At 30.7% G+C, this 26,856-nt stretch overlaps 1 protein-coding gene across 4 annotated transcripts in view; it reads left to right on the top strand.

The window, feature by feature from the left end:
• Positions 1 to 26,856, top strand: part of LOC143048658 (uncharacterized) — an 88,425-nt gene that overhangs the window by 25,639 nt on the left and 35,930 nt on the right. For 2 of the 4 annotated variants that reach the window (XM_076222450.1, XM_076222449.1), the window contains exons 1-7: positions 20,180 to 20,259; positions 20,776 to 20,933; positions 22,422 to 22,530; positions 22,786 to 22,956; positions 24,383 to 24,553; positions 25,659 to 25,829; positions 26,486 to 26,593. The exons of 1 other annotated variant lie outside the window; for it this stretch is intronic. In XM_076222450.1, the coding sequence (XP_076078565.1) occupies positions 20,202 to 20,259; positions 20,776 to 20,933; positions 22,422 to 22,530; positions 22,786 to 22,956; positions 24,383 to 24,553; positions 25,659 to 25,829; positions 26,486 to 26,593 (946 nt within the window). In that variant the 5' untranslated portion in view covers positions 20,180 to 20,201. Of the gene's footprint in view, positions 1 to 6,707; positions 6,817 to 7,728; positions 7,909 to 8,285; positions 8,463 to 8,628; positions 8,800 to 9,035; positions 9,207 to 12,346; positions 12,455 to 15,732; positions 15,847 to 20,179; positions 20,260 to 20,775; positions 20,934 to 22,421; positions 22,531 to 22,785; positions 22,957 to 24,382; positions 24,554 to 25,658; positions 25,830 to 26,485; positions 26,594 to 26,856 lie in introns of those variants that run through there. One more of the 4 variants, XM_076222452.1, reaches the window with a different exon arrangement.

The raw sequence follows: 26,856 nt of genomic DNA, 5'->3' as shown, positions 1-26,856 counted from the left end.
TACACCGACCATTCTGAGTATTTGCATCGTAGAAACGTTACCTTTATAGCATAAATTGTGTACATGATTAGTTTTTACGATCAACACTGTTTACACAAATAGTCATGAGTATTACTATTGTCTACAAATATTGTTGTGGGTATGAGAGACTGCCTACAGCCTTAGTATAGAAACTACAAACAAATAGTACTGCGTATAGGTATTGTTAACGTCATCTTCCTGAGTATAGATATTGTATTCATAATCAGCCAGAGTATGGTTATTGTATACAAACATTGTCCTGATGTAAAGTGTAGTAAAATGAAACCGCCCTAAATATTAGTTAACTTTACACAACTAGCTTTCAAGTTGAGTAAAGTTATTGTTTTGATAAAAATCGTTATGAGAATAAATTTTTATGGATTGCATTACTGATATAGCTATTATAGACTGAAACAATTCTGAGATTAAGTATTGGATATACATATCTTTGGGTATTTGTGTTATATACACAAATTGTCCTGAGTATATATATAGCAGACAAACATAGATCTGAGTATTTGAATTGTATGCTTAAATACAAAATAGTAAATGTATTGTATTCATTAATAGGTATCGTATGCTATTATCGACATTAGTGTAGGTATCTTATGCAATCATCGAACTAAGTATTCGTATCATATGCAATCATCTATCTTAGAATAGGTAAAACATTCAATCATCTATCTTAGTAATGGTATTATACATGTTATATACAACTATCGACCTAACTATATGTATCAGCAATCATCGTTCTAAGAAAAAGTATATTCCACCCTAGTTCATTTGAGTATAGGTATTGTATACAATAATCGTTCAATGTTTATGTATTTTATACACAAAAAGATGTGAGAATATGTATTGCATGTACAAATGATTATGGTTATTTATCTTGATATAAACTAATCGTTAAGCTGTTTATTGGGATTGTATCTATTAATCTACCTGAGTATAGGCATTGTTTCATAAACTGCTCTGAATATCAGAACTGGACAAACATATATCTCTATAGTAGGTCCTCTATACAAACATAGTTTTGAGTATAGACATTGTAACACAAATCGTTCGAAGTATAGTTATTGCAAAGTCACAACATGATGAGTAAGTGCATCGTATAAACAATGCATGAGTTATAATTGTGTACATATTACGTTTTTAGGATAGACACTGTTAACACAATTTATCATGAGTATCAATAATGATTACAAAAGTCATTCTGAGTATAAAGGACTGCATACACAAACTAACATCTGTTTAGGAAATTTAAAAAAAAACCAAATCACCTTGAGTATAGGTTTTGTAATCATAAATCGTTCTAAAATAGAGAATGCATATTTCAGTCCGGATATAGATATTGTATACAAGGATCGTCCTGTGAATGAGTATTGGATACATAAAAGGTTGTTCATCACAGACTAACCATTGAAATTATAAGTTATTGTAATGAGTATATTCATTGTTAAAAACTAAGTTCACCATTAGCATATATTGTGTGCATAGCTCTGGGTATACATATTGCATAGACAAGTCATCTTGAGTATTTGTTGATCAATGAACATAAAACAGTCTTGTAAAATAAATGCATTGTGTTCACTTATCGTACTGAGCGTAAATGTTGTGAATAGAAATTGCTCTGAATATAGACATTGTATAAAAAGTCGTCATAAGAAAACGTTTACAAAGACATGAACATAGGTTTTGTGTACAAATGCGTTCTGTTTAAAGGTAATGTGAACAACTATTTTTTTAAGCAAAGGGTTTGTGTAAAACTATCTTCCTGTTACCGTCATGTGCCTGTCCAAAGTCAGTAGCTTGTTATATAGTGGTCGTCGTTGGTTGTCTGTCATATTTGTTTCTGGTAAAGTGGTTGAAGCATGAACCATTCGGTGAGTTTTCTTTTATTGAATTGTATGCCATGTATATGACCATGCTTATGCATTCTAATAATAGATTACATTTCGCAATGGGATTTGCACGGGTGCATATAGTTGTGAACACCTCAGACATTTGTCTCATATGCAATAATACTACACATTTTAAACTGATATCTCAAGTATATAGTACATCTTAATGTATACACAACTTTATCGCCAAAATGTAAGCTTTGTGTGCGGAATCGCTTCGATCAAACATAAAAGGTTGAATCCGAAGTTGAAATGAAAACAGTTTAATGTCCATTGATGATGAGTTCATCAGACAACCGTGAACCAATAACAGCTTTGTAACCTGCATTTTATTTCATGTATTTGTCATGAAATAAACAATAAAGGCAATAAAAATATAACAGTATCATATATATCGACCCAATTTTCTTAATTCTTCGGTTGAAACATTAAGTACGTAAATTGTAAATGAAGATTTTCCTTTATTGACAAAAACACAACATAACAATATGAAAGCGTCGTTAGGAAAAGAGCAGGTCCGGTAAGGGTCGATTTTGGCCTCAAATTTCAGGTTCATCTAACGAAAGATTTTGGACACTTTTTGAACACTTAAATAAAGGCAAAAGTAGTATACCGCTGTTCAAAACTCATAAATCCATGGACAAAAAACAAAATCGGGGTAACAAACTAAAACTAAGGGAAACGCATAAAATATAAGAGGAGAAGTGTCTATTTCAACTGATTCAATTAGTTTATGTGAAAGATTTTAACTGATTTATTCATTAAGAACTCTCCGATTCAAGCTTAGATATAAAAAATGTATCAAATATGCCAAAAAACGTCGCTTTTCAGATGGTTTTTGTCAAAAATGAAAGTGGCCGCATCCGTGTTCATTCATCCTCACTTTTTATATATGTTATGTATTATCATCAAATACAACTTACATTTCAATATTATGAATGAACACGATTGTTGCCACTTTCATTTAAGACGGAAATCGTCAAAAATTTACCTGAAATGCTAAAATTGTGAAGATTTCCGTAATTTTGCATGACTTAGTGATGCTAGTACCCGATATATGTGCATTGTATTGTCTAAAAGAGCCCATATTTATGTAGCAGAATCATTCTACTTTTCAGTAAACAGCTAAAAGATTACATTTTCAGAATTTTGTAAAACTGCTATATTTTGGGGCCAAAAAGGGTTCTTACTGAACATACTCCTTTATGCTTATCCATTGATTTGCCTTACGCTTGTGAAATTTCAAAATATGGTTCATTGAAATCGCAACTATACAGAAACATGTTTAATAACCAGGATGGTTTCTAATAATATTTTCAAAAGGTTTTGTGATTTATTTATGTATATCACAACATATGCAACTCTGTGTTCATTCAAACTTTCAATACATTACATCCCATTATTCAGTAATATTTATCAATGTGTCATGCACCTTCTTGTCCCATTAACAGGTTGTATATATTCACAATAGATATATGCAGAAAATCCTGGACAATTTTTCCCCATTCATTTATAATGACTTGCAGGCACTTCAGAAAGCTCTGAAGCTGAAAACGTTTTGTCGTCTTTTCATTTGTTGAGTGCTCAAAAGAAACAATCCCAATTACATACTTGTTTCCAGAAAAAATGGTACATAAAATCATAAAAATTGATGATTTATAAATATTCCAATCATTTCGTTTTATTATAAAAAAATATTTCATAACATGTTTAATCTATAAAAGAATAACAGAATTATTGAATGTTAAGACATAGTATGAACCTATGGGTTACTAGCGAGAATTTAGACAGTCTATGCAACTCATAATTTGATATAATATCTTTTTACCGTTGATAATTTCATCTTATTAAACTCATGTCAATCGTCTATTACCCTATCTTTGACGTTGTACTCCTAAGATTTCAAACTGTTCTTACGTTAGATTTGTATCACACAGTAACAGTCAACTTGGAAAATTTTATGGAAAGCAGACAAAGACCAAATTTTAAAACAAAAAATGTGATTAGATCTAAATACTATGGACTTTCTTATCTAAAGAAGCAGCAATTCAACATCGTCGGCATATGATATAAACAATTTTAAGGTAATTTAGATATTATTGAACTTGTGTATTGATAAACATATAAAAATGACTGCCCGTGGTTTTTCGAATACTACCAGTTGATTCCCTTCTATATTGTGTTGTCTCTTTCGACGTACATGTTTACTTGGTTTTGATTAGTTTCCAAAATCTTGCATTTTACCTGCACAAATAAATATCCAAATTATCTTTGTCCAATTGTGCAAATCTGAGTTAAATGTAAACAAGTCTTGTAACTTTTGCGTGTTTAGAATTAATAAAAGAAAGAACACATGATCATAATCTTATCATCATTAAGCTGTTTTGTACCTGCTGTGTTATTTGAATAATAATAATAGGATTTAAATTAACAGAAAGGCTAACACATTAATTAAAAAAAAGGTTTGCGTGGCAAGGTCATAATGAAGTGTTTTCCTGAAGCCACTGATTCAAACTGAAATCTATATTAATATTCATGTTTAAGTTATGAAATATAATTCAGTCTTTGCATACGAGGAATATTTTTTTTTAAAACTATTCTGTTCCTTTTGTTCTTTATGTGTGTTCAAAATTTTATTCAATTCTTATTGCATTGATTGTTTTAATGTTTAACACCTCTTTTAACTGCATTGGTTGTTTTATGTTAAGCGCTTAGAGTAATTTTAATTAGATAATGCGCTATATAAAAATTGTAAATAATAATAATAATAGTTCTACAATAGGTGCAATATCTTTCTACTATACCTATGAAGTGAACCTCTTATTTTATAAATGTTCATTCGTCTTATGGAATGTTTTACATAAACTCTTTTTGTCTTATCTTGTCATTGACAAATTTGCGTTGAACGTGGATTATTGCATTTTGATTGCGTAGCTGCCTACAATATATGGTGTTGCAAAAGGATGTTCAGATGGGTATTTAATGTCGTCAAGATGCTATAAATCGCAAGGAAACGGTAATATTCCGTGTGGACAGATCGCATTAATCAATCTGTAAGTCATCGCGTTATTGTTATGACCTAGGAAACCAGATTTGATGTATCCTGTTTTCTTTCCTGTATCTATTATGACTTGCATATGAATACAGTGTATATGACGTTGTCTACTATAAAACAATGCCTAAGTTTCGTTTGGGTGTTTTATTCTATGGGAGGTTCCATCAAGAGATCCAGCTGCTTCTTCAAATTCCAGCCAATCACCCTTCATATATTCCAATTCTTCAGCTGATGGCCATAGTATCATTGATCCGAAAGCTTGATGAAGAATTGGCTTAATTTCATGGATAGCTCTATAAACTAAAGTTCTGCTTACATCAAACATCAAAGCCATTTGTTCAAATGTAGGGTGAAATCTTAACCAAATCAAAATCCATAAAAGTTAATTTTGTAAGCTTATAAGTACCAATTCTTTATTCCTCTGTCTTATTCTGCTTAGCGGTCTGATGGGTATCCAATATACTTTATTAAAACTATCTACTGTTTCACTGGTAATTCCGAATAAGTTTGATTTCATGTCTTATACATGGCTGTTCAATGTAATTAAAATGGGTATAAACTTTTATCAGGTAGTAATCGGGCGCGAAAGTCTTATTGCATATATTATAAAACTATATACTGTTTTTTTCCTTCGACAAAACCTGCTTTATGATTAATGTACATTATAAATAAATGTGTATCCACATCGTAATTGTTTATCACATGTATTAGTGTATTTAATTTAATAATCGTTGAATTTAACTTTGCATTTTTGATAGATTCATGTAACTTGTTTAATTGAAGTAATACTTCATCTAGTGTAGTCAAATTTCAAACAATATAATGGAGGAAAAAGGTTGAGTAAATTAAACATTATAAACATTGTTCATTTATCTCACTACTTTTTTGGGTTTAGGTATCGGTATCGGTATCGCTTTCGGTATCGGCTTATGGTGAACATGTCTAATAGAAGGGATACTGAACCATTACTTCAAGAAGTAAAACCTACAAGTATGTATCCATACTTTCATGTGCAACCAATGCGTGCAAAGGTAACCAATTAGTGCGCAAATTCATGATGATTATTCGCCAAAATAGATTTTGGTTATCGCGCAAATGTAATACTTCATTAAAACCCAATGTATACTTATTTTAATCTAAAGGCAAAAAATGCGTCAAAATGAATGTTTTTTGCAAGTAAGATATATATAAACGTATATGCTAAAGATGTATTGCACTATACAAAATTTTAGAATACATGTATTACTGAGAGAAAATGAAATTATGTACATAATATAAAGTAGTTTACGCTAATGAAAATCAACCAACAGATCTAGATCAAATGATAAAACATTTCACTTTTTTTTCTAAAATTACAACTGAAAATTTAAGGTTATTTGAAATTTGAGATAGTATGATCACATGACGAACGTTTCAGAATATAACTGTAATTTATTCAGAACTAATGAAAGTTTGAAATTAGGTAAGCATAAAGTAGAATAGTGATTACATAAATATTAGGAGACCAAGGTTTTTCAAAATATTAGTTCTACAGATACGATCTAAACAGCTTTAATTAACTCTCTAATGGTGATTAGAAAAAAAAAATGGCAAACAAGTTACATTTGATTACTCTTGTGAGCTATTCCTGGAACTCTTTATTACCTTAGACTAACAAATAACAGAAAAACTACTTATATTTTTTTTGGTCACCTGATAATTGCCAATAGATATATTTGTGCATGTGATTTCATAAGATATCTTAAACGAGATTTTAACTTTAGCACAAGCACACGTTTTATAATATGACGACACATTTATTTCGAAGCAGCGTTTTTCTTGTCTTCTTAACTGTTGAAGGTGAGTATAAATGATTCTTATAAAAATGGATAAACTCATTTATCGATATGCGCTTAAAGGTATATCTATTACACATTCTGATTTCTTATTTTTCTTTTGATACAAGTATAAGACTTACAAAATCGAAGTACTGTTCTATTCTGATGTACAGAAATCATTTGATATATGCACAAAATTACTAAATATTATTCGAATCATATTCAGCTTTCCAAAAAAAAAGTTGTTATTCCTGTAAAAAAATAAGTTGCAAAGTTCACATTAAGCAAAGTTACCATAATCGAAAGTGAAGAATAGAAGACTACGAAATAGATTTTGGACAATTCTGGGTAAAATTGTAACAGTTTTTATTCTATAAGTCAACAGTTGTTCTTTTTTAATTTCAAATAACGTTTAGAATGAATTCTTTTATGAGAAACAAATCATTACAAAGAGTTTTCTTTGCAGAACATAACCATATTCATAGGAGATGTTTATGACCTACTGTAAACGTCTTCTTTACTAAAAAAACTTTTACATATCAAACTATTTATATGGACATTGTTTTCATTTAACTGAATCTAAATGCATATACATTGAAATTGGTTTTTTTTCTAAGACAAATACACTTGTAATAACTGTAATCATATATCCTACTGAATGTGTCATTCATAATACAGATACAAAAATGGCAAGTTATTAAAACGGTTATGTTGTACAGTAATATTTTATTTAAATATGCATTTGCAACACACAATATTTAAATTGTCTATTTTATATAGCTACAAATTAAAACAAAATATTATTCAACCACATGCACTTGTTTTTATCACATCAAATAAATTATCAAACAGAATCTTTGAATTAAACGACTTATTTGAAAGAATTATTAGATCACTATTTACGTTCGTGCTATGTTTCTTTATATATGATTAGTTCTAGTTGAAGGATGCACTGAGCAATCAGGATGGACAGGTTGGAGTTACTGCACGAGATCGTGTAACACAGGTACAAAAACGAGGAGTAGGAAATGCTGCAACGGTTTTTGGGGTTGTACTTTTAGCATGGTGACCACAGAATACAGTTCATCGTCTTGTAATACGCAGTGTTGTGCAGGTACTTACGGAATTTATATATCCCTAAACATTCCTCTGATTAACTTTCCAACCTCTTGGTTTCGAGAGTCGTTGATGGACGTTTAGAAAACCAATAGCCAGAGTTGTTGTCATATATATTCTGTCTGTTTCTAGCGTTAATGATGGTACCATCATCTTATTTGTGAGTGCTATAGTATTGGCATGTTTTAATGTTAAACTCTTATTTGATTAATTTGTTAGATAGTGCCAGTTAAAATGACATTGGCTGTACTATTTATGGACTTTGATTTTTTATGTTCTGAAACGGTTTCAAAATATTGGTTCGTAGCATACCTTATGAGAGTTATTACAGTAACACATCAAATGTTTATTATCATACTGTTTCGCAATTTTCAGTACATGGTTCATGGAGCTCATATGATCCATGGAATAACTGTCCAGTTACCTGTGGTGGTACTACTAATAACCAGTACAGATCCAGATACTGTAACAAACCACAACCAACCTGTGGAGGGTCTAGTTGTTCTGGTACCTCAAAGCAGTATCAGATATGTAATTCTTCTCCTTGTCCAGGTAATTTGTTTTTAATATTTATTTCATTTATATTGGTTCAGAATAAGTTTTGTTTTCAGCAAACTGCTAGTAAGCATGCTCAAGTAGTTATTTAAAAATTATTCATATTTTTTGCAGCACACACATATGGTAAACAAACGTAATTTTGTATCTAAAATTTTAACAGTTGACGGTGAATGGAGTGAATGGTCCAGTTATGGGTCGTGTTCAGTGACATGTGGGAGTGGAGCTCATTCAAGATATAGATCATGCAATAATCCTTCCCCTGCTAATGGCGGTTCATCGTGTAAAGGATTGGACACGGAGTATACTTTGTGCTCGAGCGGAGAATGTCCTGGTTAGTTTTAAAAGCATAGTTCCCTGTTTTGTTTAATTTGTATTCTAATAATAATCACAAATTATTTTGAAATCCGTTGAGCGTCTTTTCTGTTGTTTCAGCCTATGGCACTTGATCTAAAAGAACAAATGGAATACATTTCATTCCGAAAGTTAAAAAGTCAAATACTCATTAACATTTGAAATGGAAAAATTAAATAGTTGATATGGTTATATGTCATCTTTTAATTTTGATAGTTAACGGCGGATGGAGTGAATGGTCAAAGTTAAGTGCATGTCCAGTGACGTGCGGAGGTGGTACGCACACCCGGACGAGGGCATGTGATAATCCCACACCTGCACACGGAGGACATGATTGCGTGGGTGCGAGTAGTGAACATGGAGATTGCAATACTCAGGCCTGTCCAGGTATTTTCGAAATGAAAGCATATATCATCAAAAACATGAATACATCAATCATATCGTTGTATTATCAAATAAAATGTCATTCAATAAGGTAATAAAATATTATAAGTAAACATTCACCAACAACATATATGACAATGTACGCCAAACGCACGTGTACACACGACGTATCGTTGTCGCTTAAACCAAGGTTTGTCAAAGGAAATTTTTCATTCGGAGAAGCTAATCCCTATTTAATTTACGTCTATGAACAGACGATTTCAGGAAAAGACCACATTAGTGATATTTATTGGTCTACAAAAGACTCATTAGTACCAGTTCAATCAAAACAACTCAAAGTCAAAATTGAAATGTAACTGAAGATCATTGAAAACATTAGGAAAGAGATTATGATATCTAAGACATGTCATAAATCTCACACGCGTATTTGGGACTCGTTATTCCTGAATTTTTATAAAAGAGGGACGAAAGATACCAGAGGGACAGTCAAACTCATACACGAAAACAAACTGACAACGCCTGGCTAAAAATTAAAGAAGACAAACAGACAAACAATAGAACACATGACACAACACAAAAAACTAAAGAATAAGCTTTTAGGAAAGAGATTATGATATCTAAGACATGTCATAAATCTCACACGCGTATTTGGGACTCGTTATTCCTGAATTTTTATAAAAGAGGGACGAAAGATACCAGAGGGACAGTCAAACTCATACACGAAAACAAACTGACAACGCCTGGCTAAAAATTAAAGAAGACAAACAGACAAACAATAGAACACATGACACAACACAGAAAACTAAAGAATAAGCTTTTAAGAAAGAGATTATGATATCTAAGACATGTCATAAATCTCACACGCGTATTTGGGACTCGTTATTCCTGAATTTTTATAAAAGAGGGACGAAAGATACCAGAGGGACAGTCAAACTTATACACGAAAACAAACTGACAACGCCTGGCTAAAAATGAAAGAAGACAAACAAACAAACAATAGAACACATGACACAACACAGAAAACTAAAGAATAAGCTTTTAGGAAAGAGATAATGATATCTAAGACATGTCATAAATCTCACACGCGTATTTGGGACTCGTTATTCCTGAATTTTTATAAAAGAGGGACGAAAGATACCAGAGGGACAGTCAAACTCATACACGAAAACAAACTGACAACGCCTGGCTAAAAATGAAAGAAGACAAACAGACAAACAATAGAACACATGACACAACACAGAAAACTAAAGAATAAGCAACTTAAAAACTAGGAGTGATCTCAGGTGCTCCGGAAGTCTGCACTTCTTCATTGATTGTTACACGTTCTGAATGACCTATCTGTGTAAAAGAAATTAACTCTGTCATAAAAGGTAACGGCCGTTGTTTTCCATTAAAGGTAAATGGATATCTTTCATTGTGTGACCTGCTACTTCATTGATGTGAATATTGAGTAAAAAGGCGATTTATGTGCACATAGAAAATGCTTATGTTACCGAACATCTTAATTTCTTTCAGTATGATCTGACCTATGATAATAGCGATGACCTTTAGTCGTTATTTTGTGTTATTTGGTCTGTTGTTGAGGGTTGTCTCATTGGCAATCATATCTCATTATTTTGTTATATCTTTATTAACCTGGCCTCGTTCTGTGAATGCGTCATCAGTCGGGAGCAATTACCTGGTGTTGATGTCGATTTATGTTTGCTTTTTTCTAAATGTTTTATTAAGATCGTAGTTTTTTTTTCTCTCTCAAATGGTTTATAAATGTCATGTTGGAACTTTCTATAGATAAAAATAAAGTATAGCATTTGACCAATGGTGTCAAAAGCTCACCTTATTTCGACTCTGCTGGATTTCTATATTTGTTTCATTTGCAATAAAACATTTACATCTAAAGTATTATCAAGCTAGACTTGACCAAAGACGGATTCGGGTATGTATGGTTTGATATAATGTTTCGACTTTGGTGTACTAGATTTACAATTGGCTTCAATAAATAAAAAAAATGCTGTTTTTGCATGTATCATTCTGCAGAAATATCTAAGTTCTCTTAACCATTTATGTATATCATCATCTTATCATTTGGTTTTGTGATATTACAACATGCTAAAATTGATAGATAACAACTTGAAGGTAACAAAATATACATCTTTAAATTATGTCTGTAATGTTGTATAATGAGGAAAAAATAAACAAACACAATACATCTTTAAACAATCTTGCGAAACAAAAAACTTAAAATGAAATTGGAAAAATTACCATGGCAGCTGTAATGTATTTTGATATATTTATCCGTAAATCAGTCCATCAGTTGTTGATAAAATCAACGTTTGATTTTGAAAGTTAGTATAGATTTACCCTTTTGCGAATATACGTTTGTGTTCAGTATTTTTGTTAAACGAAATCTGCGTGTCTTTTTCATGATGTCTGATGTTATAGATACAAATATACTTATACCAATTTTTCAATTTGCAAGTATGAAAAATAAAGAACATAAAGAAAAGAATAAAGAATGACAGTAATGAAAGGTTCAAAATTAGATACTGAACAAGAATGTGTCCATAGTACACGGATTCCCCACTCCCACTATCATTTTCTATGTTCAGTGGACCGTGAAATGGGGGTCAACACTTTAATTTGGAATTAAAATTAGAAAGATCATATCATAGGGAACATGTGTACTAAGTTTCAAGTTGATGTAACTTTAACTTCATCAAAAACTACCTTGACCAAAAACTTTAACCTGAACTTTGCACTATCATTTTCTATGTTCAGTGGACCATGAAATTGGGGTCAAAACTATAATTTGGCATTAAAATTAGAAAGATCATATCATAGGGAACATGTGTATTAAGTTTCAAGTTGATTGGACTTCAGCTTCATCAAAAACTACCTCGACCAAAAACTTTAACCTGAAGCGAACGGACGGACGGACGCACAGACGAATGCACAGACGGACGCACAGACGGACGCACAGACGGAGGCACAGACGAACGGAGGCACAGACCAGAAAACATAATGCCCCTCTACTATCGTAGGTGGGGCATAAAAATGAAAATTTTAAAGAGTTACATACTAATCATTTAAAAATCTCAATGTTTGACAATGGGAACTTTGTCTTTCAGTATAATGCTTCATTGCAGATTATTGCGGATCCAATCCTTGTGATAACTGGGCGTCATGTGAAAATATTCATTATGGCTATAAGTGCACTTGTGTTGAAGGGTTCCAAGGAAACAACTGTGAAATAGGTGAGTTTTATTAATCTGATTTTAAAGAGTTCTGTAGAACTATAATATGAATGGAGATCGTCCTTTATGTTTGCTATTCCACAAATTATTTTAACGGGTAACAAGTTTTGATTTTGAAATGAAGTATTGATCATGATTTTTTTCTTTGAGGATCTAAAAATATATTTGTGTTCTACAGAATTTTTACACGTTTATAACTGAAAGATATGTTTTATGATACGTGAGTTTTGTCATGAGTTTTACAATAGAACTAAAATAAGACAACAGTATTACTGTCATCTGTTTACCGAAAAGTAAATGAAATGTCGCCTTAAGATGATTGCTTAAATATTGACATGAAACTTCTATCGTACGCTCTAGCACAACGATTGAAAAAAATCTTACCAAAACTTATTAAAAAAGATCAGACTGGATATGTTAAAAATAGATTTATTGGTTTTAATCTTAGACAGATACAAGATATTATAGATTTTACTGATTTATACAAAATTCAGGGGGCTATAGTCTTTGTTGATTTTTCTAAAGCGTTTGACTCTCTAGAATAGAATTTTATGTTTTCAGTTTTAAAACATTTTGGATTTAATGAATCTTTTATAAGATGGGTTAAGACTTTATATAGCGATATTCAAACATGTGTAATATTTTATGGTTGGATATCTGAGGTCTTTAAAAACACAAGGGGTATACGTCAAGGATGTCCTTTTTCTGCTCTTTTATTTGTTTTATCTGTGGAAATTATGGCTTCAAGATTAAGAAGCAATACTGATTTTAAAGGTATCAGAGTAAAATTAGACTGCAAAAACCATACTATAAAAATTTCGCAACTGGCAGATGATACTAATTTATTTTGTTGTTCTAAATATGATGTTCAAGTAGCTATGAATGAAATTGAAATTTTTGGTTCTTATTCAGGACTGAAATTAAACAGAAACAAAACAGAGGGGTTATGGGTAGGAAAGCTTAAATATTGTAAAGACAAAATTGAGGGAATCAACTGGAGCAATGGACCAGTTAAAACTCTTGGCAAATACTTTGGACATTGGACAGAGGAATTTGAAAAACTAAATTCGGAAAATAAGATTGAAAAGATGCATAAATTATTTTGTTCTTGGCAAAAAAGAAATCTTACAATTTTTTGCAGAGTTCCAGAGAAAAAAAAATAGAAAAAAGTTGTTTTAAATTTGTTTGGGATAATTAACCAGATAAAGTGAAAGAAATTCAATTATTGGTCCATATGAGAAGGGGTGATTGGATATGATAGATACCAGAAGTTATTTCACTGCTTTAAAAGCTATGTGGGTAAAAAGACTAGTAAATGATTGTGAAGGAGGGTGGACAATTATACCTCAATACTACTTTTATAATTTTGGGTCAAACTGGTTAGTGTTTCAAACAAACAGTGGGGACAAGACAGACGAAAGCATTGAAAATATCCCAGATTTTTATAAAGATATTATTAAATGTTGGAAATTAACTGGTGGAGGTCTAACAAAAAAACAAAAACATTTACAGATATAAGAAAACAAATATTATGGAACAATAAATTTATTAAATTTGAAAATAAAGCTATATTTTTACAAAAATGGATTTAAAGCGATCTTATTTATGTAAATGATATCATAGATGAAAAAGGCTGTATTTCTCAAGACATCATTTTAAATAAACTAAAAAATATATCAAACTGGATAGCTGAAATTAATTTAGTAAAGAAATCTTTACCGAAAGACTGGGCAGCAATTTTAAAATCGGAAAATTCTATAAAAAGTATTGTTTATATAACAAGAAACCAATTTATATTGAATGGTTTACCTATAAAATTAGAAGCATTAACAAATAAACTTTTATATAAGTCTCTGATAAATAAAAAAATTGAACCAGCTATTGGACCTAAAACATTGCTGCGTATATTTGATATAGATGATGTGTCATATCAACACTATCTATATAAATTTGTATTCAGATATTTAAAAGAAAATAAACTTTTTTGGATGGAAATTACTACAACATATTCTACCTACAAAGAAACTTTTATGCAGGTGGAAAATTGTAAGCAATAGTTCTTGTAATTGTTGTACACATGAGGAAGATTATGATCACTTCTTTATACTGTGTCCGTATTTAAAAAGCATGTTTGGAATAAAATAAATGAAGTTTTAAAGAACAGTAAAATAACTTTTAAGATAAAACTAAGACACTTATTATTTGGATATAAAACTTCTCAGGAATAATATTTTGACTTAAACTTTTTTTAACAATTGTGGGTTTTTCAATTTACAAAGCCTACTACATATCTAATCAAAAGACAAAAAATGTCAACGTTTTTCAATTTTTCTCAATGAGTTCAATAGAAGAGTATGTTTGAAAATTAAAAGTAATGTTTTAGCAACTATTAGAAAACATATGAATAGTCATATTAAGGTAGATGGGGTGTCTAAATTATAATCCATAGAATCTTTAAATAATTTGCCAAAATGTAGTTCATATCCTGCTTGTTTAAAAACATTAATAAAAAGAATGGGTCACCGGACTTATTTTCACGCTACAGGTTGTTCAAAATTGTCAAGATTTTGTATAGATTATGCATGGAAAACCCATTTTTCCGCCATAAAACGCAAACCACACCATAGAATTTTGAGATAAAATATGAGAAGATAGCTTCAATATTATGCTTTCAGATAAGAAAAAGAAAAAATGGGGTCACCGAACTCGTTTTCTTGCTACATGTAAAAATGGGTAAATTCCTAACACATTCTATTGTAAAAGTAACACTATCTGGATTATCTGCCCTTGCATTTGAGTTGCCTCCCCTTATTTGACAAAGTTGGAAAAAAATGAATCAAACAAAAGAATTCCTATTTTTGTAAAATACAATCATAAATATGATCAAACATGGCATTTTCTATATTACAATGAAAATTCTTACACATGAATTACCTACTACTATAAAAATTTGCACTTTTCATCAAAGATCTAGACCTTGTTTTCTAGTATTTCAAAATCCAAGATAGAGGAAGACACCCTATCTACCTTAAGTGATATTATTTAATATATATATGATGTAAAAAATGTAATATGTATTTTACAACTAATCACTACCCTGAGTGATTAGTGGATTGTAACAGGGAAAATCAGGAGGAGCTTGGACTCCTGAATGATATTGTAACAAGTCTTTATTTGAAATAAATATTTATTCATGTTGTTAAAAAAAAAAAAAGATGACCGCTTAAATTTTTTTTAAATGTGTTATTCAAGCAATGTACGGTCCACTTTTATTACAGATATTGATGACTGTATCTCTGTTGACTGTCTTCATGGTGGAAAGTGTATAGATAAAGTTAATGCTTACAGTTGTGAATGTGTTTCAGGATACGCTGGTCGTCATTGTGAAATAGGTAATAATACTAATTAACTATGATTCTGATATGCTGAAGAAACAATTATTATTAGACTTTTTTTCAAATGTGTGTGTGGTAAATCAATGTGTTATGAGCTTCAATAAGATATGTATAATCTATAGTTTCATTGTATATCTAGTCAGACAATCAAGTCCCTCTTTATATTTCCAAATTTCTCAATTCGTTTTGGTACAGTAATTGTTTTCATATCTCGTTCTGAGAATGAATGTGCTGTACATACAGCTGTTTTAAAGACATTATATATACTTTTTGTCTTTCGTATAGCCATGGTCAATAAAGTCAAATAGTCCCCGAAAGTCCTGAATATGTACAATGCATACTTAGTGTGTCCTTCTATAGATTAAAAGTTAGTTTTCCTGTTTAATTTGTTTTACATTTATAATTTCGGGAAACTGTACGTGCATGTATAGCTTGCTGTTTAGTGTTTGTTAAGGCTCTGTTTTCTCATTTGCACTCATGCCACATCTTCTTATTTATACCCCACAAAATGTATAATTGGCATTGCAGACATATATCGTCCTTTGTAGTGTAAATTAAAATCACTTTGAGAATTTGTATTGAATACATTTACTCTCATGGGTATAGGCGTTGTTTTCATTCAAACATTGCTTGAATTAACCTTTTGTTTACACAAGTTGTCATGTATTGTATGCACAAATCGTTCTTAGTATCGGATTTGTATACACACATGATAATGACAATAATGTTTGTTTTTAAAATCGTTCTATAGATATGTTTAACATGAAGAAATAAAATCGTCTTGTGTTATATGCATTTCATACACGATTCATGTAAGTAAATAATGTACACCAAGATTCCCACATCAGCCAATTTTCATTTTCGCCACTTATATCTCCAAAAATATAAAATCTTTTTCGCCTATTTCAATATTCTGACGCCACTGACATTTTTTTTTACACTGCTACTGTTTCATCTAAAGTTTTGTTTTAACCACATTTTGCGATTATATAGTAAAGAAAGAACGTGTAATTATATCAATTCAATACACAATTCAGTTTATGCTCAGCAAAATCAAGAAAGAGAAAAGGAACAAAGCTTTTATAGGTTTTTATTTCTCTCAAAATTTGCGAGGCCTTTAACACGGATAAAAAGACTCTCAACTCATTGCTTAAGATGGCCCCTTGTTTCGATCTATCTGGCAAAGAAAACACACATGTTTTGTCGTGATTTAGCCTGACGATCAAAATTAAACAAGTAAAAATATACAGACATTTAGAAAATCACGGGGCAAATCGAGATTAATGTTGGATAACTTGGCAGGATATATAGCATATAGGGCAATAATGTAGTTTTTTATATTATCGTTCGTTGGTCTCATTGACAATCGTACAACATATACTTCTGTGTATACATTATGTGTAAATCTTACACAAACGCGTTATGAATTCGCGTTTTGTTCACTGCTAGTGCGTGCCTTGGATGAACATTGAGGTTGTATCGGAATTTTTGAAGAAAACAAATTTTCATTGTTTATCAACCAGCTCTAAAATATATACGCCAGTCCATTACAGCTTTTTGGGCCTTTTCTGTAGGAATAGGTATGTATTTGTATATGGAATTTTCAAAACTGTCACAGTATTACAAATGAATTTTAAAAATTGTATCGGAGAAATTTTCTTACCTTTTCATTTGAAACATCAAGTATGTAAATTATGCTTGAATTTTTTTTGTGTCCTCCCTTGTTCATATACAACACTATTAATGATTTCGAATATCGGAGTTGTGATTTGTTGTCAGTTCATTTTTGACTTGTGAGTTTGAATGTCCTTCTTGTATCATTCGCCTCTCTTTCAAATTTCCAAATATGGATCAATGAATTTGAAACCAAACCGAAACATCTTATAATATAAATACACTTGCCTTGATAATTTACATTCGTTTTGTCTTCTGATAAAGTCATGAAAGAAGCACATTTTCTCTGCGTTCCAATTCGTTTTGTTTGAACATGTCTTTGTTTTCCTACTACAATAAACTTACTGTAAACTCAGTTTTTTATTTTAAGAATATTAACCCAAAATATAAGGGGCATTTGAGGTGAAAATAAACATACTGAAGTGTAACATAGATATAAAACATCTACTGGAGGAATTCCTGGTTCTCCTGTTCTCCTGATAGAGGGGATATTTACAGGAGGTAACAGGAACCCACAATCGCAAAGCACAGTTGACATATGCTATATACTATAGCGGTATTAGATTCGGCAGGAACTTGTTAGATATTGGTTATATTATTTATGTGGTAAATCAAAGAGCCTGGAATATTGTAAATCTAGACATAGAAATATCCTACATTATATAAATTATAAATAAACTTAAGGCTTTACGTCATACAGGCTAACTAATTTGACTTCGTTATTTTAATAGTATAAATGTGTATCTGTACGACTTAGAAGGAAGTTGTTCAATATTAATGAAATGAATGAATAGATGAGTTATAATTCTGAATGTAAACTTTCCGGTTACTTCCGATTTGGTGTAATGTATTCTCACCATGAATAATTCATTTTGGCTGCTGGAACCCAGTTATGATCAAATAGAATAATATGGTTGTTTAAGATGCTTACGTGTTAAACACGATATATATATATATAAACAACTGTCAAAGAAGCTTTAAAACAAAGTTCAGACCAGCATTTGTTTAGGGAAATACATGTTCAAGATCAAGAATATAGCATTTGTGTTCGATTCGTTCTGTGGTAGTTACTGTTTGATTTTGTCAATTTTTATGGACTTTCTCTTTTGGAAATAAGTTTGGAGTTTGGAGTTTTATAGTTTTTCTTTACTTTTGATAATTTCCAGAGTTCTTTGATCGTCTTTTTGACTTTGTATCATTGAATGCTTCAAATATGTATTGCGATAGATTTGGTTCTCAAAGTAAAGTTCAACTTGGAAATCAACAAGGAGACTAGCAGCGATATTAAACCAAAAGTGATGATATCAATTCAAATGGTATGCACTTTCGAATTTTACAAAAACCCAACAAATGTAATATGGTCAATCTTATAACTAACTAATTTATCTAGAATTTGTGTACTGATAGTTATGTAAAGATTAAAAAATACTGTCCTTTGTTTTTTGTAAAATTGCTTGTTACTTTACATTGATTTTACCTTCATATAATAGTGCAAAACGTTTAACGTACACAAGTACTTGTATATTTTGCGTGCTTAAAACTAATAAGTAAGAGAACACATAATTGTAATCTTCCAATCATTAAGCCCTTTTGTACTTCCTGGGATATTTGATTTATAATGGGTCGTCAAATGATAAAAAAGGGTTATGCATTATTTAAAAAAAGAAATTGCCGTTTCTTATGAGAAAAATAACAAAAACAACAACAAGTTTAAAAAATGCGGCTAATATATAACATAATAAATACAATTAACGAAACAAATAAGTTGCATTGACTCTATTTTGAGTTATGATTATTGCATTAGAATAAGGTCAGTCTGACAAAAGGTCTTGGTTTATTTTTTGCTATTCACGAACGATCTCGAACAATACACATTAGAACAAATGAAAACACCACTTTCGTGAACACTTTCGATCATTTCACTTAATTTCGTTGTCGTAAGTAGTTCGTTTTTACAGACTTCTTCAGATTTAATTTTACTTTTTCCATATTCACATTTAATATGTTAAACATTTTAGATGATAAAACTTATTTTAAAGTATGTTTTAGTATAATGATATTTTTGATGAACTATGAACATCATAGTGTTGACAAGTTAATTATTCAGAACGGGTTTAACCGTTTATAGTGTGCGAGTCATATGTTTCATTATAAGACATGCTAAACGTTACAGTTGAGGAAGAAATTCATGTTTCCATTAGCCGGTGTTGTCGTTGAAGCTTATCTTTAATTATGAAAATACCAATACATCAATAAAACATAAAAACGTCTTGATCTGAATATACTGAAAGTGTCGGACAAAATCAACACAATCCGCGTTGATAAATTGCTAACATATACAATTTTAGTGAATATTTTTTTTAGAAATTATGGAATAAGCGAATATTATCACCAGTATCGTTCTGCTTCCTGAATTCAGTAGTAGAGCAATCATGCTGCTATTTTGATGGTTCGAAGTATTTGCATTATTTTAAGAACGAATTGATTGCTTCACGGAGGCAGTTGTTCAATATTAAAGAGTCCAACATATAAAAACATCATCTTATCGGTGTCTGTTTTATGTTTCCTTTGACAAAAAAAATAATTAAACATAAATATATGCTGTTTGACTTATTTTATGGAATAAAAAATATTGTTTTTTTTTTATAATACTCTAGATGATAACAGACTAAATATTGATGGAGTGCCTAACTTATCTTCTGGGATTTTCACTTCTGGTGCAAGTTATTGCAAAAGGTAAGCTTATCGGAGTCATAATAAATTAATATAACGGGTAGGATATGAGCTGCAACGGGTAAACATCGAACTTGTGCAAAAACAATTCAATACATCAGTTAACCTGTCTTGGATTTTAACTTGACTAAGGGAAGTGTGTACCTGTTGGAAAATCGAGTTTTCATAATACCACTACCAAACAAACCAAATTTCCTCTTTTATTTGATAATTTAATTTTCCAAAATAAATCAATATTGTATACATTTACATGTTTACTACCGCTTGCATAATGTCGAAGCTCATATGATAAAACACTATATGATAGTTTTGCTCTCAGATTGATCATTCACTATCAATGAAGATTGCTATCCGTGTATATTTGTTACGATAAAATGATGATTTATAAATTCATGATTTAATTGTATATGATAATTGCTTATTTTAATAATTTCAACAATATTGAAATATAAGATAAACATGTTTTATTTTTCAATACATATTCTTATTTTGATACGCCAAAACACTCATATTTTACAGATATATTTCTGAACGAAGACATTTCCCTTAGTAAAAAGGCAGCCACAAAATTTTTAGTTCGTCGTAAAAGGGGCTGGTGGACGAACGCGGCAGAAGAATGTAGAGAGGGCTGTTCCTGGGAAGAATGTGAGGAGAATTCGTCATCTAGAGAAGGAGGCGTTAGTATATTGAAATGAATATGATGAATAAAATTCTTATTGTCGACTTTAATTTGTACTGAACTTCTTTAAAATGTAAAAGATTAACAATCTTTGCATTAATCTGTCTAGATTTCATAGAAAACACATTATAAGATATATCATACTTTAATTTTAAATGGAATAATTATAGAATGTTAATCAAAAGAGTAATTAGTTAGTCCCTACTGCAGGTGGTTTTAGCGCATTCGTTTCCCAGTAAGATAAAACATTTCATTTAATTTTATAAAATAATAAATTTATACAAATAACGTTAAATATGATGTGTTGTTCCAATTGGTAAAAGATTTCACATTTACAGTCAATGCAATTTTACAAATCTGTGTATTTGCAAGAGTGAAGTTTTGAAATGTTTTTAGTATTTTGGTTCAAGACACAAGTACGTTCATTGAAAATAAAAGATAATCTCACCACTAATGACACTATGGACTTAGAGATTTAAATATGCAGATTGAGGATTGGAATGCTGTTTATTCCATGCACTTCATTATAACCAGAAACTCGTTTTTGCAAAACTGTCAATTTAAGATTGTTCATAGGATTCTACCATGTAATTCATTTTTATTGAAATGTAAATTAAAAGAAACTGAACTTTGTACTTTTTGTTCAGAATTTAAAGAAAATATTTTTCACATTTTTTGGGATTGTAATGTATTACAAAACTTCTGGCTATCCGTTATAGATTGGATTAAAAATTATGGCATTTTCCTGCCTTTCAGTGCAAAAGAAGTCATGTTAGGTGTGTCTGAGGATTTTGTTAACAGTAAAACAGTTAACAATATTTTGTTTTATTCAAATATTATATATACAAATGTAGATGTAAGAACATATCCCCCACAAAATATGGTGGGGTAGAATATTTAAAATATTGGATTAATATAGAAAAATACTCTGTATGTTTCTTAACCCCTGTACAAAAAGTAAAAATGGATCAGAAATGGCATATGTTAGAAGCAGCTTTTTTTTTTAAATTTATTTGATTAATTAACAAAATCTTTTTGTTATATTTATATATATATCTTATTATATCCATATGACTTAATTGATTTATCAAGTATTACTTTATTTTTAAAATGTGTATCGAAAACTGTAGTATGTAATTTCACATGTTTCATCATCAAAAATAAAATAATTACAAAAACAAAAATGACACTATGGACATTACAGACACGATTAATGACAAATGGACTGCACTATTTATTGAATTTACCATTTGTTAAAGGACTTTCGTTTTAATAGTTTCCTTTGTGTTCGGTATATTTGCTTTTTTTCACCTTTTGCACACATATACGCAAATTGTAAATAAATTCAAAGAACCAAGAAACAGAACAGAAAAAGCGATTATAAAAAGGTATTGTTTTAATTGCACTTTCACATTTTAAACTTGGAGGAACAAATATCATAGAAATCTCTGTACAATTAAAGATGAATAAGTTGTATTTATTTTAGAGAGAAATCATGAAACAATACAAATGCAGATCGTATACTTGTTCCTCAGGATGTACAAATACCAATTCTAACTACGGACATATTAATTATCTCACTGTTGGATGTATCGGTAAGACACATGGACATATTGTGTGTAGTTGAATTTGTTGAGTAGGCATTTCAATTTATCTAACTGTTTTATCTGGATAGAAAATGTCGTAAAATCATATTTGATTTTTTTTGACGAAATTGTTAAAAATCCTTTTAAAATGTCATTTTTTTTTTAAAGTTTTTTAATTTATATTTGGTAATGAATAAATGACAAACTAATTAATTAAACTTAACATCTATGTGTAAAAAAATCATGTTTAAAAATTATTTTTAGTTCACGGAGGATGGTCTTCATGGGGAAGTTGGTCTGCTTGTACAAAATCATGTGGAAGTGGAACTAGGTATCATACACGATCATGTAGTAATCCTAGTCCGAAAAATGGTGGAAATTACTGCTCTGGTAGCACATCTGCCTACGTCTTTTGCAATACACATGCCTGTCCAAGTAAGTATTTGAGTTACTAGGCAGATTTAACTGATTATTTATGTTAGTTTGTGGGTAAAATCAAATTTTTACTGTTATAGTTGATCATAATATCATTTGACCATAATAACAGTTGAGCATAATAATATACGTAATCATTCTGACATATATTTATATATAGAGAATGATACATGGCAAAATCCGTATCATATGCCGTATCATCCCGAGATACCAATATCAGCCATAGGGCCTTTAGGCCCGAGGGATGATATTGGTCGAGGGTGATACGGCATGTGATACGAATTTTGCTATGTTTTATACGCTTTATCATATATTTCAACAGGAGAGAACATATGAACTGCTTTCTGATCCCTAGCACCTAGGTTACCTTCAGTTCTACTTTTGTCTTGTTTTAAAAGCGTTAAAAGAACTACTCAATTACTCATCTGAAGCACCTGTGTTACCTTACAATTTGCATGCTGTTGTTTAAAAAATGTTTTGTTAATTGTATTTCTTTGTGTGTTTTGTATGGTATTTCATTGAGTTCTTTTTTTAGTTGCGTTTCGTGTGTCAGAAATATGAAAATTGACGTTTGTGACGTCACATTCCAAACAATGACGGCATTCAATAAATTGCGCCACGCCCGAATGACCGTTCATTAAGAACCCATTTTGAGGGAAAAAAATTCTGAAGAAGCTTGGATAAACTAAAACGGAGTTTATGTAAAACAAAAACAAAAATTAGTAGGAGTGTGTTAAAGGGTGCGATAAAGGGTAGGGGTGTGATAAAGGTTATGATAAAGGGTGCGCATCAAAGATGCGCGAAATGGATTAAACAGCAGGCTATTTATCAAATATTCAAAACTACTTTATATACTACTAAATGTATGATAAAAACAATTAAGATCTTTATGAGAGACAGAGAGTCTTATTAATTATTCTTATTTTTTTCTTGTTTTTTTCTTTATTCTGTTTTCACGTTGAATCATAATGTTTTACATCAAGTATCACTCTTTCAGAAATGATTTTGACATAGTATTATATATCTTATGCATTCTTTAGCAATCAATGACACTGAAAGCGTTATTGGTACTTCAATTTTGCTATTTTATCTTTTTCTTCAAAACCAAGTATTAAAATGATACATAAACATAAATTGATATTGAGGAGACAATCAGAAGGACATAATTTGAAAATTTGGGAAATGTGAAGATATAGATTGTATGCAATTTTCGATAACCTTAGACATGGCGGAATTGGAAAGTTTGAATAATTATGCAAAGTGTTTTGAAAAAGAATAAAAAGACCCTTGGCGACAAAATTAACACGCTAAATATCACTCACTAGTACTCTGTTCTTGTATAAGTTTATTAATTGTAGAGTAAAGACGTTTCAGTAACAATTATATCATTTGAAAAAAAAAGCATTTTAACTTTTCTATTATGTAGTTAATGGAGGTTGGTCATCATATGGAAGTTATGGATCTTGCTCTAAAAGTTGTGGAACTGGCTATAAATATAGCTATAGATACTGCAATAATCCATCACCAGCTCATGGCGGGAAGTCTTGTTCGGGTAGTTCTATCACAAGTAGTACCTGTAACACTCAGGCATGTCCAGGTATAATGCTTTGTTTCACATAATAAGAAACAATATGTGATATTATTTTATTAAGTTTTTATCAAATTGATAATTACATAAGTTCTTTAAGTAAAAAGTATTTCAGTTTGTGTAAATTCTTTCTATGAACTACGATAAATGTATTTATATCTATAATACTAAAATAACGAGGTCCAATTTGTCAGCCGTCATCACGTAAAAACGACGAATCAAAGAATTCAACTTATATAGTACAAAGGTGTAGATTAAAAATTACACCACTCCAGGCCTTTTTGTTTTCCACGTAATTAATATTGCCAATAATTAAGAAGTTCCGGGTCGAGTCCGATACCGATACCAATAGTATATTCACCTGTTACCTATTACCTTATCTGTACGTTCCGCATCTGACAGGCGCACCACAAAACGGTGTATTCAGGATTAATATGCTATATACACGGGTCATAATCACAGGGTTGACACTACCAAATTGTCAAATTGTTACCTATTGTAGTATTTTAATCAGTAAGACTTTCTAAGATAACAATACGAATACTAAAAATCTGTGACTAAAAATAAGGCGTATAGGTACAGTTTTCAATTTGTTAGCGGGCATGACAGCGTAAAACAGCGAATCAAAGAATTCAAAGAATTCAACTTTATTTATAACTCATATAGGACAATGCTGTTGATTAAAAAATACTCCATTCCAGGAGCTTTTGTTTTCTAAATAATTAATATTACCAATAATTGATAAGTTCCAGTTCAACGGGTTCAAACAGAAAGATTTGATAGCAGAGAAAACTGTGTATCTTATAATCGGCATGACTTTATCAGATAACAATACTAATACTAAAATAAGGCTTGTGCATAGTTATATACTTTAATTCAGTCACGGACCCGCGATATCACGGGTGTGTTCTAGTAGTATATAAAAATACGTATACGTTACTACATTAAGCATTATAAATACAAAACACGAAAAAAGCTTTGACAATTTTGTCGGTGAAAAACGTGTGGTAAAACTATATATACATGTTTATTTTATTGTTTGTTGTCATGTTTTTTCGTTGCTTTGGATATCTTCATCAATAAGTATCCTTAATTGGTGACATTTATTTGACAGTCAATGGAGTATGGAGTGAATGGTCTAAGTATAGTGCATGTCCAGTGACTTGTGGAGGTGGTACAAATACCCGGACAAGAGCATGCGACAATCCAGCTCCTGCTCACGGAGGAAAAGATTGTGATGGTACCACAAGTGAAAAAGGAGCATGTAATACTCTAGCCTGTCCAAGTATGTATTTCAAATGCCTCCATAAATGTTTCCGATAGTATATCTAAATAGGAACATTATTTTCTTCATTAAAGAAAGTTCGCTGCTCAGTTTCAAAATAAATAGCATTCCATAACACAATTATATATTGATAGGGGATTAATTGAGGAACCAAAATAGCAAAACAAAAATGTAGGGGTAATTGTGTTTGTTTTTAAGATATTCGCCATTGGTATAATGTTCTCTCTTGAGTTTACATAGCTGTATCATTGACCAGTTAAAATTCTCAAAATCTATTAAAAAATTAATAAGATTTTAAATATACATGTGAAAGATTTATAAAAAGAAAAATGGGGCTCCTTTGGAGGGTCCCTGGGCAAATGTTTTAAGGCATTAAAATGGATAAAACGAGATGATTTCGAAAATATGACTTAATTCCGAAACATGACAAGCTAACATCCTTAAGCAATTTACTGTGAGATAATGTAGGAGTCATTTTGATATTAATTTTTGTTTAAAATAGTTTTATTATTAAAAAAAAAAACCTTTTACAATTAAAAATCATTGATAAAATTCAATCCTGGTATCTATATATAATGATTTTATTTAAACTTTATAAATGATGTTTACAATACATTCTGATCTTGATCGTTTTCAACATAGATATCTGATTGCAGATTACTGCGGGACTGGTCCTTGTCGAAATGGAGCAGCCTGTGCGAATATTCACTATGGTTACCAGTGCACATGTTTGATAGGATTCGAAGGCACTAATTGTGAAACAAGTAAGCTTAAGTTGTCTAGAATAAATTTCGTCATACATAAAATGAGTGGCAGTCAAACGATGTTAAGAATAAAGTAACATACAACTTGTCCAAAATAGTTGAATCATATAATTTTTTCATAAGAAAAGTATTTTGTAAAACTATATCATTTAAGTAATTTTACCATATGAACTAACAGAGAAACTGCTCTTATCCATTCGTTAAATGTGTTTGAGGTTTTGATTATGCAATTCGATTAGTACTTTCCGTTAAGGAATTTACTA

Source organism: Mytilus galloprovincialis, chromosome 10 (genome assembly GCF_965363235.1).
Source record: "Mytilus galloprovincialis chromosome 10, xbMytGall1.hap1.1, whole genome shotgun sequence".
Taxonomy (NCBI): Eukaryota; Metazoa; Mollusca; class Bivalvia; order Mytilida; family Mytilidae; genus Mytilus; species Mytilus galloprovincialis.
The sequence above is the reverse complement of the archived record's forward strand: the minus strand, read 5'-3'. Positions and strand labels throughout refer to the sequence as shown.